At 37.3% G+C, this 20,972-nt stretch overlaps 1 protein-coding gene across 1 annotated transcript in view; it reads right to left on the bottom strand.

Annotated features, from left to right (window-relative positions):
* Positions 1–5,785: 5,785 nt before the first annotated feature.
* Positions 5,786–20,972, bottom strand: part of LOC137298876 (hepatic leukemia factor-like) — a 57,346-nt gene continuing 42,159 nt past the window's right edge. Inside the window, exon 4 of the mRNA XM_067831223.1 lies at positions 5,786–11,090. Within this exon, the coding sequence (XP_067687324.1) occupies positions 10,786–11,090 (305 nt within the window). The 3' untranslated portion in view covers positions 5,786–10,785. The remainder of the gene's footprint in view (positions 11,091–20,972) is intronic.

The following is a 20,972-nucleotide window of genomic DNA, read 5'->3' as shown; positions in this document are numbered from 1 at the left end:
GCATTTCATTCACATCCCGTACGCACAGTAAACCATACTGGCCCCTACCATGGATGTGGTACAGACTGAAATGATTAGATGGAAGGATCGAGATTAAATAAACGTTGGAGTATGTGTGAAAATAAAGAAGGATAATTTACATGGGATTCAGAATGAGCATGGGTCGGTTCATTCTCTCTCAAAGAGGTTTTGATGAAAAAGTCACTTCTAAGAGCATTAATAAGTTCACTTGTGTATTTCAGCATGGATGCGTGTATATTTATGATTGACAAACAGCTGTTCTGAAAGGAATTCTGACATATACAATATCATACCGTCGTGCCAGGTTCTTAAACAATGTGTCGGTGCTATATACTGTCTACATCCCATACGTCAGTCAGCGCTTAGCCACATGTTCTCGACATAACAGCAAGAGAATTAAAAGTACTGAAGTTCTGTCGGAAATAGAAAAAAAAGTTTTTCGGATATTACTTAGACTAACAACTAGTCCCTGAAAAGAACATATTTTACTGAATAAAATTCATGGTAAAAATATATATAATATAATGAAATGGAGAGCTAAGACTTTCTTCATTAAGGGAATCTAGACTTGCAAGATTTTCTAGAATTGCATGGTCTTTCTTGGATATATTTGTTATAGGGTCTATACGACAGACTAACTATTACTCTTGTATACCTCAAATTTACACGACTGCAAATAGCATAAAAAATTATGTCGACATAACCCACTGCGGACTAACTGGGCATTCAGTGGAATGCGTAAGAGGATATCCAGAAAAAAAATGTTTACTCGTAAAATCGGGCAAAAAGCTGCTGAAAACAACAGACTAGACTATAGATGGCAATTGGGTCGCCCAGCCAGGTATAACGAAGGAAAGTCGTCTCACTTGTCATGAAATGCATGCACTACCGATTTGCGCGAGGGGTCACCTGAAAGATATTTTATGCTTTTTCATGTGTGTTGAATATGTCTCGTCTCCTCATTAACAACTTACGTTTCTTTCTTTCATGAAGTGTTTGTTAAGATATGTAACAGAGTATGACACCTGATACCCATAGAAAAGCATCATATTAAATGTCTCAAAATATGTAGTGTGACCACCCGGAGACCGACATGATTGGATATAATTTCTAAACTGTTATCATATGCCGTGTACTTTCCCAAGTTTAATTCCCCTAAAGGAACATCATGTCTTAGCTGATATCTCTATCCTCTAGCCCGATCCCAACCATCGTCTGCGAGACCCGTCCTGACTTTGCTTTTGAGACGACCCCTCCAACATGTTTCTTTTTATAGTGATAGTGACACTCCATGGTAACTACTTCCTTAATAGTTCCAGCATTAAAGATATTTATTTTACGACAGCTATCGTTTATAATGAAGCTAAGTCTTATTTAAAAAAGGACATTTAAAAAGGGCCCTTTTTGACACAATGTCATCGCAAACTAATTTGCGTACAGCCATAGTCTGTTCCAAATAAGTCACCAAAAATTCCACATTGATCATTTCACGTTTCTTACCACTGGAACTGTAGTTAGGTCGAACTTATTTAACAGATATTTCACATGTTTGCATATCAACCATCTGAATTGTAGAGATAAAAGTGACTGAAAAAAAGTTGTTGTTTTTTTATTTTCCGACAGTATTTTAGCTGACTCACGTGTCATCTATAAACATATAAACTCCTTCTGTTTAGAGTAAGTGAATGAGTGAGTGAGTCAGTCAGTTTTATGTCGCAGTATGTAAATAATCGAGTCTTGACCAGACAATCCAGACATCAATATCATGAACATCGATCTACGCAATTGGGATACGATGACATGTCAACCAAGTCGCCGAGCCTGACCAGCCAACCCCATTAGTCGCCTTTTACGACAAACTTGGGTCACTAAAGATCAAATACTAGCCCAGATCTCAAATCTATCCCAGTGGCCTCCTGTACATGTATTTAGAACATATCCGGTCACGTGATACGTATAGATCCTGACAATGACGCCTAATGTGTTGTACACAGCAATAGTCCAGCTATATGGCGGCGGTCTGTAATAATCGAGTCTGGACCAGACAATCCAGTGAACAAGAAACAGCAGGAGAATCGAGCTATGCAATAGCTGTCTGATGTTACCTAGCAAAGGTATTGGAACATACATATTTCAAATATGCATGAAAATGGCGACTATTTGCTAAATATTTAAACGTTAAATGCATTTTATCCTATTTTCTGTCCTACCAGGACTAGATTCCTATGCCTTGCGACCCCCGTAGGTAAAAGGGTTAAAGTTGGTACCAGTTAACTATACACAGGAAGCGGATTGATACCGTGCATCGTGTCAAGGCAGAGTTCATTGGCTCATCATATCAACCACTGGTTTGTCTCGATTGTGTTCAACTCGACGTGATATCACTATGCAAATGAGTGTGACTATAGAGATTTGGCCACAGACCACCCTGTAATATAATATAACTGATACTGAACAGCGTACAGTCAGTCAGAACCGAACTGAGATTTCCATTAATGCCTATTAGGTAGCCAAGTCTGACTGGATTTACCTGCTGATCGATTTTTGCCTATTTTTTAATATAATATTGCAAATAAACTTATTGTTTCCGTTAAACTAGGAACATAACAATACACTATTGGCTTTCTTCTAATTTATCGTAGAACAACATTCCATAACCGACCTGATATAAAACCTGAACTGGCCAAACAATCCATGTTTTTGTTTGTTGATTTGTATCTGTTCTCCGTGGGAAGACATGCGCTAAGTGAAGCATCAAAGGTGCCTGACTCGCAAGAGAATCGAAGTGAATTTAATGTGAAGCGACACTCATATGAATTAAGGTTGTAAGAGTTACCTCCCTTTACAGAGACCGCTACACGATTTGGACTATGGGACGATTACGTTTTCAATGTCAATTCTTCAGGTGGCGGGTGAATGAGTGAGTGAGTGATCAACTATATAAAGCTTCTGCCTTGTTACATGGACATAGTGACTCGCAGGCTACACTTCAATGTGTCCGTTTCCCTCCGACTCTTTTCTCTCCCATCTTGTTCAGTAAGGTATAGTCTTCTTGTGCACGTTATGATTTTGATACAATCAATCATTTGTCTTCTTCATCAAACAAACACAAAGTATCATAAGAACAGTTCGTATTAATCTGTAACAGTATCTTATCCTACCAAGTTACATTTGTAAGTGAATAAAGATTAACAGAATGTGGTTAAGAGTGTGCTTTGTGTCTTTCCGGATCAGTGCAAGCACTCTCTATATTAGATATGTAATCTTAGGCGTAGTGTCAAGCGGGACCAAATAATACCACGACACTTCCCGCATGCGCGAAGTGGCTGCGACAATGCATGCCCATGCTGGAACAATGTAGCTCGTGCCGTACACAAGGCGTAAACAATGTGCCAACAATACTTGACCTGGACGTAAATAAGTCCTATAATAGCGTGACAATGCGCGCCGTTTTCGGCCATGCATTGCGTGCCATGTGCGTAACTTATGCGTAAAAAGGGCCCGAACAGCGCGCAAACTAAGCTTCACGCTTTCATGCATACCAACTGTTACACGCACCGCCTCGACGAATTGCGCGGCAGTGCAGGAACAAAATTCATGCTAGTGTCATGGTGGCATTATGTGTAGAAAGGGCTGATTTCAACTCTTCCATCTGATCCAGGTCGATTATTTTTCAGATATTACTAAGTGATGACTGTGGCTTTTAGCACTAGTGGTGACTTTGACTGCATTGTTTATTATGGTGACTGTATATTAGTGACCAGATTGATGGTTTCTGCAACGTCTGTTTCATACTTACTGTCCTCTGTAAGAGGAAAGAAATTTCTGGTCGTCTTAGCATTAAATAGCCACGAGACATTGGTTTTGTGTTGCATCAACAAAATGCCTCTCCTGCTAGGCACACTGCACTAATCCCTCCAAAGTCCACGTGAGGGTGATTCATTCAATATTATCCGCAAGTTAATTCGCTATTTTTTGAAGCATTCGTAAAATGTTTCATATTACAGTGTGACTTGTCTCCAGTCAAATTCCAGGACTACAGTCCGTTTGATTCCATTTGAGACCGATAACACAAAATCTAATAATTGGAACAAAACCAAACTTTGCACAGCCACATGAAATCGACAGACCAACTCTGATGATGTGTCTCATAATTTGGGACACCAGAAGAAAAAAGTTCTTTAACAAACGATCAATTCCTTGTCACATTTCGCTATTTTGTACGGGGGGCGGCTCTTGCTGGTAGAACAGCCAGGTGGGCAAGATGCAAGTGTGAAATTGACACGTGTGATTTGCGCGGCAAACCAGACATTCGTGGTTGCAGTACCTGAAACAATGAGATTATCATTTATCTATTTGCATAGTATATAACTTTTTTAAAAACGAAGGTGACAGGGGTAGGCCTCAAAATGCTTTGGCTAAGTATCGTTTACGAACTGCACGTGCTGTTGGGATGACGGAAGGGAAGTTAAAAACTATCTTAAAAAACTGTACCGATTCAACCTGCACTGACACAACTGAGAGGGCCGTCTCAAAACCCATACGGTTATGGAAGTTGCTTCACAAACTTGGTTTCCGTTACAAAAAATAGACTCAGAAAATAGACGTGCACTGTGCGAGAGGTCTGATATTGTTCGACTAAGAAACCACAATTCGAAAGAAACGTACAGAGGGTTACGAGTCTGTATATTTGGACGAAACATGGGTAAATGCTTCCCATATCCCAGGGACAGGGACTATGCCAGAAAATTACCACTTTTCAAGGGAGAGCGACTAATTGTGCTCCATGCTGGTTGCAAGAGTCAGGGATTCTCCCTGCTTCAAGTCTTCAAGGCAAAATCTAAAGACAACCGAGACTATCATACCGAAATGAACGGGATGGTTTTCTTAGAATGGGTACAAAATCAATTGCTACCAGCACTGCCCCCCAAAAGTCTGATTGTCATGGATAACGCTCCATATCGTGGCGTTCAAGTACCTAATACAAAGGCCCCAACATCTAGCAGTAAGAAGGGGGCACATGATAGACTGGTTGCAAAACAAAACAATATCGTGTCCGGAAAAAGCAACCAAACCTGTTCTGTATGACATCATAAAGTCAAATAAAACCACACCTGTCTTTAAGGTTGATGAGTACCTTACAGAACATGGTCAATCAGTTTTGCGATTGCCACCCTATCATTTCGATTTAAACCCAATAGAACTCATTTGAGGTATCATGAAATCGGCTGTTGGCAGGCAAAATGTAACATTCAAACTTGGGGATGTACAGACGGTTGTTCAACAGTCAATAGACACCATCAGCATGGCAAAAGTGCGTTGAGAATGAAATAGAAAGACCTTATTGGGAACAAAGTGGACTGGACCATGCCACCATCAAGTCATCCATCATCAGAGTAGACTCTGACGACAGTGATTCGGACAACAGCGTCTTCTGAAAGTGGCAACACCGACTCCCATTGAACATCTCAAGTAACAAAACTGAACACCCAAACACAATATTTGCACATGCCTTTAAATAATTTAATGCATGATCCTCATGCACTTCATCTCTGTAATGTTAGCAGCTTGTTCCCCCAAGGGAGGGGAGAAATTCATCTTCTGTGTAGCCATACATACATGAATAACAATATCAACATCTGCATATAGTCTGTGCTTTATGTGAATCAGAACTTTTGCTGGGTAGCATACAATCAGCATTCTACAGACAGTAAAACCTGTCTTCTTCTTTTAACTGTTCATAAGAAGCACAAAACAACATATCTTTTCAAAAAAATTTATTAGTGGTGTATACTGCAAATGCATATTTGGTTATCCATAAAAAAATCTAATCTATACTTTGCAGGTATTGACTTTTGTCCCTGAGATGTACAACATATTCAGACAAAACAGTTGAGGTGTTCGTGGTTTGGGCAACAAATACCACACAATAACTTTCATTCACTACTCACATTACACAGCAACATTCACATTAGAGAATATGATTTTACCTAAAAAGACACCTGAACAGGTTGTCAGCTGTTCTTAATTAAGAAGAACATGACCTATAGGGGCACCAGTGTCTATCAGTATTAATCTTCAACACTTTCTATTTCAGTTCTTTCAATGAATTGTTTTCTCAATAATAAATGCTTTTACTCATGTTTAGTAATGAAATATTTATAAACCTGTATATATGTCAAACAGTAGTTCATATTATCTTTGAATTAGGAAATTGAATAAATCTTGCTGTCATAATGGAACTTTCTTGTCAAGTACTTTTATTCAATCTTCAACCTGAGAGCATTAATAAAAGCCTGTATTTCCTTGGATGTTCTAATTTATTACCTTGTGAATTTTACCACTGTCTAGTTTTAGCCTCAGAGCAAATAGTTTGACACAGCTCCTCAAAGAAATATATGTTTTGAAGAGGTTTTTGATTAATTTGACAAAAACAAGCAAAACATAGTTATCCTTCTCCACTATTAAACACAGGAAAATATACAAATGAAAAAAATGTATTAAAAGAAAGGTATGTCTCCTGGTTATCACACAAATTGCTGGTAACATAATAGATCTAATCTACATTACTAGACAATACTACGTCACAGAGCATACACTAGAGAAAATGTTGTGCAAACCCGTATTACCGAACAAGGCTAAAATAAAGACCAACAAAGATACACATTTCCTCATATTGAGCATATTTGAGTAGATCTGAACATTCATTTCAAATGATGATTGCTAATTTTTTAAACTATATCGCAAAATAGCGGTGAATGCAAGTTAATCTTGAAGTTTAAATACAATACCAGTATATATCCTACATGCATGATACATAAAATCGTTATCACACACTTTCACAAACATTCTGAAAAAGGAGCATCTAATTCAGTTGGTTTGAGTAGGACATCTATAAATTTTCATTATTAATTCATACATTTCATCATTTTGACACAGTGATATATTTACAATGGCAGTGATGGGTTTCAATACAAATGTCTACCACATTTACCACAAGCTATAGAACCAACAAATATTTGACCTGTGACAACATAGAGGTACCACCCTGATCTGTTGGAATAACTTATCATAATCACCGGGGGTTATATATAATTGATTCTCACATTATGGCAAATCTGAAATTCATAAAATAACATGTGGATATAGACAATATCAGACTCATCTTCATACTGTCAAATGAATGATAACAATGAGTTAGTATTGACTTTTTCATCACGTTTCTTGAGATGCTAGTCGCTCATGTTGAAGCTGCTTGAACTGTAGCTCAGGTTGTCTCTTTAGTTTGTAGTATTGTATACAGAACCTTGTAAGAAAGCATTAAAAAGCTTTTGGAACACATGGTAATGTAATTCTTGCCAGATCATATAGTGGGTGTATGAGTATGGTTAGCAATATTCCAGCAGTATTGCAGCAGGAGACACCAGAAACAGGCTTCACACAATTTACCCATACTGGGAATTGAACCTGGGTTTTAAGCATGATGAGTGAACACTTTACCCACTAGGCTACCCCAACATCTTGGCAGATAAGGAATAATAACTGATCCACAATTAGATATGATTTTGTATATTATTTTCAAATTTTCTGAAACAGAAGTAATACATGTATATATAAATTGTATATAAATTTCCAGCTTAGGTTGTTTGAATGAAGCAAAAACATGTTTGATGGGGTAGTGATGACACTAAAGAGTACTTATCTCCCCTAGATGAACTTTTTTCTTCTTATATTTGCAAATTAAGCACTAACTATCAGAATTATATTGTACATGAATTGTTTCACGTACCAATTACAATGTTTCAGACAAATGTAATCAAAACACATGCAATTGTGTGTAGTGTGTAGGTTTACCATGAGTGGGAATGGTTTTCATCATACAAGTTTATCACAAAATGCATAATTCAGTGTGACCATGTGATTACATGTCAGGTATTGAAAATAACACAAATATTCACAGTAATTGTTTGGGAACAGAAATCAAGCTTTCTTTTCCAAAGTTAAAATCTGATCAAATTTTAGGTATTTCACTCAAAATTAGTGTACTGTGACACATAATGATTATTAACAATTACACTGTTACATACTGAATCATGGTTCTGGTGAATCATTCATCTCAACAGTATGCAGGTTCTGAGATCATTTGATTTTGCAATAGTAACAATCAAGCACCTGTATCACAATGGCTGTGAATTGACAAGTTAAACACACAAACCACCACTCCCTGTAATGTATAAAACATTGACTTAAAGCATATAATAATTTTTAAAGTACTGAACTCATGATCAAAGCATTTAAGATTTTAATGCTAGATCATGATCAGAATTGCGGTGACTTTCCTGGTATCGTTCAGTGGCATGCTGTGAATGATGACAGGTGCTCCTCTAAAGATATGTGAGAGAAATAGTGATATTCTGACCTTGTCTGATAAACAACTAATCACTGCTTGATAGAAGCTAATACTAAACATTTTATCACTACTGAACATGTCCCAAAACATGAAGTCATCCTTTTAACTTGGTTATGAAACAATTGTGAATTGCTACCCAGCAATATGTTGCCTGCTATCACCTAACCATACAGAAAATCCAAAGTGACATGCAATGTGCAAGGCAGCATAAAAGACAAAGGTTTAAAAACGTGAAAACCAAACAATGTTAAAAACTAACATTAAGTAGTGACGACCTTTGCATGAACAAATAAGGGTTTACAGCTAACAGATAATCAGATTTACATCCCGTTTTCTTATGTAACATAAACAATTAGATCAGGAAAAAATTCCGATTATGCCAAAACCGAAGAAAGTCATTTCAAACATTGATTTTCCCCAAACTCAGACCTAATGCAGTCAAACTCTTACACAAAAAGTGTGATCATTGTTTTCTACTCTTTTTCACTGTAAAAGGAACCAATCAGAGCAGTAGTATACATCTGTTGTAACACAATTTGGAGATATACTTTTGATAATCTAATAAGAGTTATTTTAGAAAATAGGATTAAGTCTGAATATCATTTCAACAGCTTTTCCAATAATCTTGATTTAGCCACCTAAATCTAAATCTAAGAGACTATTGCTATGTACATAGGTTTACTTGCATAAATAGAAAGATTTTGAGTCCATTTCAACAGTAATAAAACAGTGAGAAGTGTTAATCTAACACAGCACTAGAAAGAAGGTTTGTGGAGGTCTTAAAGGGGTTCTTTCAGGTAAAGGAAGCCATTTTGTTGGCAACCCTATAATCACTCAAATGACCATTTTTCATATTAATTTTGATGACCAAGCTAGCGGGCTGGTGCCCAAGAATTTTCAAAGCATTTTTACATGAGAATAAAGGTATTTCCCTGAAGTGTTTTACTGATCATCACAGACAGTCCAAATTGTAGACACATTGATGACAAAGCCTTGTTCAGCATAGGCAGGGTGCATGTCATGACCTATGGGCTATGTGACTAAGGAAAAAGAAGTAACCACAGATGTCAACCCTAACTGAAGCTTTGGAGATAGGTAAAAGTGTAATTTCATGCAAAAAATAATTGCTGTTAATGGTACCCTAATGCAGGTTTTTGCTGAGACATTTTTTCGTTATGTCTAAACGGATGTAAAACACATGTATATGCTCTGATGTTTGTGATACATATGCAAACAACAGCATCAATGCTTGAAAAATTGGGTTGGAAAGCTCAAAAGAAGCTACCAAATGACTAGGCTTGCATTTGAATAGTTCAGTAAGATTAAACCCAAAAATTGAATATCAAAGCAATCCGTAAACATTGAAAACAATGGACATCAAGATGAAAAAGTGTACCAATAAAAGACAACTAGAGTTTTCTTAATGGCATGCGCCAACCACATCAGCAACGTCTACCAGAAACAAATCCAAACAACAACTGGCAACAATGACTGTCATTGGAAAAACTTGCACAGTGAGTCAACTGCATCACTGGTCAAACATGAGGTCAAAACACCACCCATTCATAATCATCTTCAAAAAACAATACATTAATTGTTTATAGAAATGTGTTTGTGGTGTTCCCATCTCTGAAGAGTAACAGGTGTACATGCTATTGGTTGAATGCTTCATGTGGCATGGACATTTACAATGTATTCAGTGAAATGTTATGCATTTAAATAATTAGGGAAAAATCAGTGTCAAAGTATCCTTATTATAGGATGACAAGCATGATCGTTGGCATCTCTCTGCGCGCTACATGTATTGCACTCTAAAAGAGTGAGCAATGGAGTTTTAAGCTGCTTTGATATTCCAGCAATATCATGGTGCCAGAGACTAGAAATGATCTTCACACATTAGTACCCATGTGGGCATTCGAATCGAAACATGGACAACAGTAGTCTCTTAACTGCAAGAAATCATAACAGTTGACCTGGTATTTCATTCACTATGATATTATCCAACAAATGTGTACTGGAAAGTAACACAATAGCATTTTATCAAACATAATTGGAGATGGCCTGAGTCAGTGAATTGGAATGGGGGTCAAGTGAGTGAGTGTGGTTTTACGCTGCTTTCAGCAATATTCCAGCAATATCATGTCAGGGAACACCAGAAATGGGCTTCAAACATTGCACTCAAGGGGAACTGAACCTGGGTCTTTGGCATGAAGAGTAAACGTTTTAACCACTTGGCTACCTCACTGCCCCATACACTAAAAGAACCTCTTTAAGGAACAAACACAACACTGAAATACAATAGTAACAGCTGCTGCAGGTATATAAAATCTGAAAGATAAGATAAACAGTGTGTCCTAATGTCTTGACCTCTTCTGAAGTAAGAGCTGCCGCAGGGAGTTGGCTTCTTCTCGCAATGTCGCTACCTGGGCTCTTAGTATTGCGTTTTCTTTCTCCAAGAAACTGGCCCTGATTGCTATTTCATCTTCCCTTGCTTTCCTTGCGTCTCGTGATTTTTTGGCTGCATTGTTGTTGCGTTGCCTTCTTTCGAAGTATTTGTTATCTTTTTGATCATCTGGAATAGCCTTCTTCTCGCTGCGAGGCCGCTTCTGTGTACTCTGGATGGCTGAGAGGGCCCTGGCTAGTGCAGGTGATGATGCAGCTGAAATGGTGAAATGAATAATTAATGAACTACTGCAGCTGTCATAACAAGCAAAGCTATCAATTTATCAAAAGACCTTTGGTCTTCACAAGAGGATGACATGAATAATTTCACTCTAAGGTTCTGAGGACCAGTTCATAGATGTTCTTCAGAAACCTCTCAGCCAGACAGTACCTCACATTATTTGAAAGAATTAAAGATGAATTTACTAAGGCTTTGGACTAGTTTCACACAAAACAACTGTTTGACATTTTTGTAAACAATTATATACATATCCTTTATATCAAAAATTTCTGGATAATATTCAATGTGCATGACGAGGTATATATATAAGGACACTGAGTGAAAGCTTTTGCTAGAACAATGGTTTCTTCAGTGGCATTGTCTTTTGATTTTATGATGAATGCAGGTAATCTATCAAACACTACATCGAAACATAGATACTTGTATTGTTGAGCTTTATAAATGATTTAATCATATTCTTAAAAAAGGTCTGGGTCCATAGTGACTAAGGTGTAGAGGTGTTGAAACATGTACCATCTTAACAACATAAGCAATCTAGTAACATGGAGATTTTCCCTATGAAACAACAGAGGTTTAACTTTGATGTAAGACCCCAGTAATGTCTTCCACCTGCTTACCAGCTACATGACTTGTACCACAAGGTTCCCAGGTCTGTTTACATCACTCCAGTAATGTGTTACTGAACTGATGACACACAGGGTTCCATGCAGTAAAGTACCAGACACGCCATGCACTATCTCACTCTCACTCCATCAGTTACTCAGAGATATGGCCCTTGCTGGACATTAAAGTAATAAACAATTGTGGCTTACTCAAATGAAACCAGCTTTTATGTCTTAATGATAGACCTACACCCATCAACAGGGAGCTATTGGAAAACTATCTAATGAGGATGCCACTCCTTTCAAGTGTCCAATCAAAACCTTTCTATCAGTATGTTCTGTTTGCTTACATTACAAGGTCAAAAGCTTATAACTGGTCATTAGATTCACTATAAATCTCAGGGTGTCAGAAGTCTAGTAATAGCTAGCCATTAAATTCAGGGACCACAGCAGCCCAGCATAATCTGACTGTCACAATGGACTGGTAAAAAGATCTGGTCAGTGTTTGTAGATGGCCAGGTCACTGTGACCTAATGGTTTAGGTGTAATTCATTGTAGTTTGAGTAAACATACTTCTGTGAGGGTTACGAAGGGTGGGTCATGACATGCTACATTGTTTTAAAATGATGAGACAATGGAGATTTCAACTGGATTGAACAGAAATAAAGAATAGACAAGATGAATTCCTTAATTTGTAGACAAGCTGAATTTCTCACATTGCGTGTCCTCATGAACCAATAAAAAGATACTCGCAAAACAACAAAAAAATTTGCATGGAAAAGACTGAGACTGCACTTTCATGAAAATAGTCACTGAAATGTTTATTTCTGATTTTGCTAGTATAAATACTAGTAAATACTAATAACTAAAGTTACTTTATGACTTTAGAAATACTAAATATGGTTGACCCTCTGCTGAGCATTTACAGTGTCTTCAGAAATCTAATTTAAGTCAAAGGCAAGAACTTAAAATGTGCCTTATGAGTGAACTCTTTAGTTATGGGTTGAGTTCTAATCTGTGTGTGAGGTAATTAATTCTTTGAGGGAATTTGTTCCTAAACAAAACTGAGTCCCTATGAGTTCATACAATGTATCTGCTACGGCTACAGTCAAACATGTCATTTGCCACTCAATGAACAAATATACTAGAGGTTAATGGCAAAATTTAGAATTTATTCATCTTCTTACAGGTTCTGCTTTTCCAATAGTGGTACTGGAACATCTGAAAATCTTTAGTGGAAAAAAGAAGTAACAGGAATCGTTAATTTTTGTTGTTGTCAAATTCTTTTCATGAGAAATTCCACAACCACAGTTTGAACTCAACCAGTAGTTTCCTATTTATATGCTCTAAAGCATGCATACACTGTGACTTTTAAGAGTTTCTGCATAATGCTATGTTTTAGTTACTTCAGTAATATTCTTTTCACATCTAACTGCTCATCCCCATCTGATAAGAAGGATGTATTCTTTTTCACTACCAAGAAGAGATCTTTTTGACTGAACTTTTCATAAAAACCTTCATAAAAGATGCAATCACAAACCAATGAACTGCACAGTTCTAGTTTCTAAATACATAATATTTTGGGGCAAATGATGGAAAAACATAAATACCATTTCCAGAGCTCCATATAAGGTGTGTATTTGCGTATTTTGCTCGAGAAAAATACCATTTATTCAATTAATTACAAATCTGGGAGTACAAAAAACACATAAGAATCACTTAAAACCCAATAGGTCTATAATACCTTGCATACTTTACTCAATTAACTAAACTGACTTGCATATGACATGTCATGGCTCCCAAACTCTGCAACAGCATTAGCTAATGGTAGGCAATGCCTATATGCATATACTATTAAAGCCATACCCACTGTCAAGGATTTACTTTAACAGTCACATGACTTCCATGTTGAGTATTTAGAAATGGCTGCCAAACGTTTGGCAATATGGCAAAACTTTAGTCTGTTGAGATGCATTATATTTACATTATATATTTAGAAGAGTTAACTGCACAATAAGGATAAGAAACTCTCTGTAAAAGTACTCAATTCTTTTCACTAGTGAGAGTATACAAAATGCTGTTACTCCTCCAAAAGTGCAATTACTCATACATAAAATGACATGGGAATAAATACCCAGCTGCTTGAAAATTTATTTGGAGCTGTGATTCCTCTAATGTCTTATCTCCTTCAAATATTTCTTGGTCTTGACATTTAATAAAGGCTGACATATCTCAAATTTCCCATCAGTATGAGAAGTCTATAAAGGAACTGAGTCCACCCCCTGCAGACCCTCTTCATTTAACACATCTGTATATTTCACTCAATGCTCTGTAAGAAATTCCAGGATGGATAAGCTCCATGGCCCTGGGTCAATGATGGCTAGTGATGAAAAGTAAAGGTCAAACAACGTGACCCTGGCACTGCCCCCTACAGGACAAAGCCTTCATCAGGATATACAAACTGTGGGCAGATGGTTAGCCCATCCCCTTGACCTCCCACCCTCAAGGCCATGCTGGCATATTGTACCAATAGACTCCAGTGGGCAGGGGTAATACTTGTTGAGGAAACATGCGTAATTGGTGATTAACTACCTGTGTTATATTGGGTTATTGAGGAAGCTGCCATGATGCTAAACCATTTGCTACTATATTAACAAAGACACGCTTAAAACTATTTATATCTAGTCATTAAGTATCATGTTACATTGGTCATGATATCTACTTTCTGTCTCTGACCATTAACATTACCTGCAGAAAATCACGTATAGAATTTAAGAATGAATGTATGATGAATAGCACCATATATATTTTCTTCTAGTTGTGCATAATTTCTTGGCTTAAATAATGTGATGCAAGTTGGCAGTGAGTGAGTGAGTGAGTGAGTGAGTGAGTGAGTGAGTGAGCGAGCGAGCTGAATTCCAGTCATGCTATGGCATGTCAGCTGAACAGGATGGTAGCCTGAAGATGACATGCCCCTAACACGGGTAAGAAACCTAGAAACATATCCTATTTGAAATGGCTTCTGAACTCATGACCTTAGGCTGTTAAATGACCATTGAAACTTTTTCTCAACAGTGTGCACCCTTCCTTCTCCAAAAGCTGTATCCACCCCTGTATTAACATTTATGTTTTGTGTGACCCTATACTTTGTCATCATGAAATTATCAGGGTACATTTTTGTGACAAGAAATTGAGCTAGGACATAATAAACAATATTCAGCTAAATACAAGAAGTCATCTCCCACTGTGTAACTGTGTAAACCTCCTTTACAAGGAACTTCTGTTTACCATGCACAGAATAAACCACTGAAAAGGAGCTAACACAAAATGTAATGGGTGACTGAGTATGGTTTCAGGTTGCTTTCCAGCAATATCAAAACCCTAGCGGTTGTAATAGAGGAGGTTCTAATGGATCCCTGAGGTTGTAGAGGAGGAGTTGCACAAAACCCCAGTGGTTGCAAGAGAGGAGGTTCTAATGGATCCCTGAGGTTGTAAAGGAGGAGGTTGCACAAAACCACATTGGTTGTAAGGAAGTTATACAAAACCACATTCATTGTAAGGGAAGTGATTTCACAAACCACATGGGTTGAAAGGGAGGAGGTTCCTCCACCCCTAAAACTCATGAGACAACTTCCTCCACGCCTAAATAACTCAAGAGACAGCTTCCTCCACCCCTAACCATAAGCAGATCCAGGAGGTTTCTACCAAGCCCCTGTGGATACAAAGAAAGACAATCAACAACCCCCCTGTGGTAGTAAGGAATGATTCATCAAGGGTTTTCACTCTTCCTCCACCTCTAAGTAACTCATGACACAGATTCCTCCACCCCCTAAACGCTGAGCATAGGGGTGGGGAAGGGTGCACACCCCTTTTGTCCTGAAATTTTGCTAAATGACCATAGAAACTCAGGTGAAAATTAACTGTGCACCCCCCTTTTCTCAGAAAAGGGACACACACCCACACCCCACCCAAAGTTTTCTCCGCCTGTGCTGAGTAACTCAGAAGACAGCTTCCCCACCCATAAGTAACTCATGAGACAGGTTCCATCATCCTGTAAGTAACAGGGACTCACATGGCTGGGTCCATTCTTACTTCAACCACACCATGACAGGGGAGAAAGCCCATCCCCTTAACTTGTGGAGACTGGACTAGCTCCCCGTCCACCCCCTGTGGCTGTACAAACACCATCAGAGGCGGTAACATCCTTGTTATTGTAAGATGACCTTCACTGATCCAGTGAGCTAACCTGCAGGAAGCTGGAGGGTTCCCTGATCCTCATAATGCACAGACCAGGGACACGAAGAGGAAATGACCAAAAGATGCTTCCTTGATGAAGTTTGATTCAAAACACCCGTGCATAAACTAAAAGCAGACAGAGATATTAATAAATTCTGATATGCAATCCATGCCAACAGCCCATGATTTGAGCAGGGTGACAATGCACCATTATCTTGGGAGCATGAGATCACCCACAGTTTATAGACTACCTCCAAACTTCCAAGACTGAATAAATAAGGTAATCTCATAATTTATAGCTCCCTATGATTTGTAGGAACAGCTCCAACAACCAGCAAGGCATAACTATTAAGCTGGATGTGAATTTCTTTGATAATTATGAAGTGAACAAGAAAACCTTAGCTTTGCCCCATCCATGACTTGAGGAATGTTTTTGTTATATAAAGGTATGCCATATCATTGACCTGTCTGTAAGTCAGAACCATTGAAGGATGAAGACAAATCCTCTCACTTGTATTGGAGCAGGATTAACCATTACATTGCCACAGACACAATATGATGAAATATGACACTTACCTATATTGCCTAATATTCCACACATGATCCTTACACATAATGGCATCATCAGGATATGTGGTGTTATTCAACTGCTAAAGAGGATATAAGTGTTATTCAACAAACCCTTGGAATATATTTTATTATTCAACACTTACATGAAGTGCAAGCATACTCTGGGAGTGTATGCCCTACTGGCAGTCAGTGTCACTACTTGAAATGACAAGTTTGAACACCACTGTCAAATATGTCATAAGCACTAGCAACAGCAACCCGTATCATAGCAGTGTATACGAATGAAAACAACACATACACTGGCTATACTCACAGGATATATGGTTTACTGACATCATAATCCAAGTAAATTTAAGAAACATATACCTTTCAGAATTTTACCTTTGATTACAAACAAAATAATCATAGGCACACTGGGGAAAATATATTGCTTTCTCACTTACAGTTATTCATCTGAATTAAACTCTACGTACATCTTTCAAATGGTTATAGTGAAATGCATGTCCACGAACAGAGCCATCACCTCATTGGTTGGTAGGTTGCTGTTCAGTGTTGCAGTCAGCTATATTCCAGTTATGTAATGGCAGTCTATAAATAATCGAATCTGGACCAGACAATCTAGTGATCAACATCATGAGCAATCTATGCATCATCTATGCAATTGTGACACAATGACATGCGTCAGCTGAGTCAAACAGCCTGACCACTAAATCCCTCTAATCATCTCTTTGGATAAGCATGGGTTCCTGTAGACCAATTTAGCAATGTAGGTGGAATATTGCTCACTGTGGTGCTAAACAACAAATCAAACCAATCTGCAAACACCTTTATAATCAGTGTGAAAGGACATGCAAATGGTCTGGTTCTATGATTAGCATTCCCAGTAGCATCACACCAAGTGAACAGAATCGGTACTCATCTTGCATGAAATGTTTGCATTTGGTCTGTGCTGTTACAAAATATTTCATTATTTTATTTCAGTACTGTATAAATACATTTATTTTGAAATAATTTTCACCTACATTTTCATCTGCCAAACAAAGGAAACTGCAAACATGTACATGCATGTACAAGCATTTCACTGCAGCACTGACCAAGGATAATGGCAAAATCTTTGAAACTGTTCATGACAAAACCTGTATATCTTGTTACCCATTGTTTTCGGTCTACTGTTATGTGTATACACACTGCAACCCTTAAGTTTTACCCTCACTTCACCTGAAGAAGAGACTAGAATCAGTCTCGAAATGTTCTGAGCTTGTATGATAAAGAAGTTGAACCATAAAGCATTTTTAGTTTGATTCCTCCAACTTCTAAATGCCTTTGAAACAACCTATGACAAAACTTGCTGTGAACAAGATGCCACTAATGGTGTTGTGAAATAGTCATGCCATCACCCTGTAACACTTGTATCTACAAAACAAATCACCCTTGTTGCTAATGAATGGCCAGCCATTGCTGAAGGCTACCAGTGTCTTGAAGTCAATGTCCTCTATGGCCATTGGACCATGTCCACGGCCACTAAGCGTGAATGAACTGGTAAGTGTCAGTTGGTGCTTTCGGAAGTAAGCAGATTTGAAGCTGTTACATAAATGTTGATTCCACATTTAACATTTTTATTGTCTGTTATTTAGAGCAAATGAATAAGAAAGTATCTATCTTGATTTCTTGTAACAGAAACCTTGATTTCTTCCTTCACAGTTAGTGAGTAAATGGGTGGGTTACTGGTGGTGGGTGGTACTTCAGTGAGTGAGTGGTGAACTTAACACTGTTGTTAAAACAATTTGTTTTCTTGAAAAATGTTGATATGCACAAACATAGAACTACTATTAACACCTAATTTGTCAAATTTGTCAAGAGTAAAAGCTTCTGTAATCCCCACTTGTTTTGCTTATGAGTGAAAACTGAATTACTAATCTTACAAAAACACCTTAAACTTGACATGTCTCAAAATGCCAAGGACAAACTCCACGATACCATTTTAATGACTTCTTTCACAACTCAAGACAGATACAAACTTCAAAAGACAAGAATCTGGCAACAGATAATGATTTCATGCCTCAAGGCTAACTAAACATCTTCAGCCTGTGTCAACAACCTGTGTGGCCGGTGAAGCATGTCCACTAATTGATGGCAATAATTGAGATGTTCTGATCAGTTCATCACAGATTCCTCAATGTCAAATACACTGAAGCTGATGGGATTATCGCATAAGCTAATTGAACTAATCAGTGATCTTGGCCTGGAAGATCAGCACATAAAGGAACATTTTACTATGACAGTCAATAAGTTGAACTAGTCCAATGCACAAGGCATAAATGTATACATTTACCAAATATATTTCAATGCAACATTGTTCCAAACAAGGTTCTGATGCTTATCCGACCACAACAATGTTACACATATATTCAAACTCAATAAGCAAATAGTCAGCCATGGTTAAATCAGTTCTGCATGTTAGATTTCTTGATATTCATTCCAATATGTAGACACCTAAAGGCTTGAAAGATAAGAATAATAAAATGGTCAGCTCTGCTGAATAATTAAAATATATTTTCTAAGTACAAAGACTGAAAAGATTAAGACTACAAAAACATTTGTAACATCTATCATCACTTTGTAAATCTATTTTTATTTCAGATCAACTAATATCTGATTAATGACAATTAAATTAACAAGCCCCACAAATCTATTTCCTGTATTTGTCTGTTTCCATGGACTGTGAGTGCATTAACATAAGTACATGTTAAGTAGCTCTTCACCCCCAACAGAGGACTGCATTGCATGGCACATCAGCTGATCTGATTACAATAATCATATTGTACCTGATGAAATAGCTGGAGGCAGAGTCAACAAACTCCTTGCTCACTCAGGTGTGTCACACACCTGTATGTCCACATGTAAATGCATGGAGTTTGATGACATGCAAATGGAACAAGTCTCCGCAGCGTTTAGCAAAGTAACCATCAAATGAATAAAGATGTTGAATAATGACATTGAATACAGACACAGAATAAAGATGGTAAGTACACATACAGAGCTTATTACGGGTTCATGAATTTCAGTTATGTCCTGTACATCGTCTGCTGACTTCAAAATAAACTGATTCCTCCTATGACAGTTTATGTGTGAGCAATTGCATTTTTGCATACTCCCACTATTTTAAAGAACTGAGTACTTTTACAGTTTCTTATCCTTATTGGGTAATTAACTCCCCCAAACATATAAAAATAAATCCTTTTCAACAGACTAAAAGTTGTTATGAAATTGTTATATTGCCAAATAGTTTTCAACCAGATTAAAATACTCAGCATGGAAGTCATGTGAATATTAGAGTAAAGTACAGACAGTGGCTACAGTTATAACTGTATATCTATAATTTATAGTTATACCCTCCCATATGCAAGGTATTATAGACCTACTGGATTTGAAGTGATTCTTATACATTTTGTGTACTCACATATTTGTAATTAATAGAGTAAATGTGATTTTTATTGAGTAAAATACACAAATACCTGCCTTATCTGGAGCTCTGACTTTTATCATACTTCATATGATCTTGGTAAAAGGAGTATTTCATACTGACTTAAATTCTTGTTTCTTTGTCATGATGAAGAAAGTTTATTCTAAAGCAAAGTAATCACACACATTTTGGTGGTCACTGAACCCTATCTACAGACTTACATCTTTCACCTACAGTTAAGTCAGATTACACAACCAAAGGTCAGTGAACTTTCTCTTTGCAGACAACCCATCAAATGTACCATAGCCATTACTTATTGTCCCATCTACAGGTAGGGCATAGAAAGTCCATTCTTTGAACCTTTGATTTCCTGCTCATCTTTATAGGACATGTGATAAACTTGGCCCCCTGGTGGCAATGAAACAGGTGTGAGTCACAACACTTAATTAAATTGTTCTTCAGCTAATCCCCATGATGCAATGTCAGCCAATAGCACTGTAACATGCACAATTTACTACACTTTCATTGATTCATTTAAATCCAAGATTCAAAATGTCATCTTCCCACAGAAGACTCTTGGGTAACTGAAAATTTATTTTGAAGTAGCACTTTGTTCTGACAAGAATCTCTTTTACAGCCTATTGTGTTTGACATGACATATCCTCTTTGATGTAATGTGTGTGGAATTGAACATCTTATTTTTTCTCCTTGGTCTGTTTCCAAAAACATCTCACAAAAATATCTCAACGTATTCAAAAATGGATGTCAGTGTAGACTTGTCCATATTGAAAACAATTTTCAGTAAGACCAGGCAAATTTTATTTTGTGTTTAACGGATCTACCAGTTGTATTTTTTCAAGAATAATAATACTAAAATTTCCCCAAATAAAAACTAAAATCCTAATATAAATGTGATATAAGTAATATACTCTTGAAATGATAGTGAAACCTTAACTCATTCAACTTATTTTTAGTTGATATAAACGC

This window comes from Haliotis asinina, chromosome 10 (assembly GCF_037392515.1).
Source record: "Haliotis asinina isolate JCU_RB_2024 chromosome 10, JCU_Hal_asi_v2, whole genome shotgun sequence".
NCBI classification, from domain to species: Eukaryota; Metazoa; Mollusca; class Gastropoda; order Lepetellida; family Haliotidae; genus Haliotis; species Haliotis asinina.
Note: the sequence above shows the minus strand (reverse complement) of the source record. Positions and strands in the feature narration are given on the sequence as shown.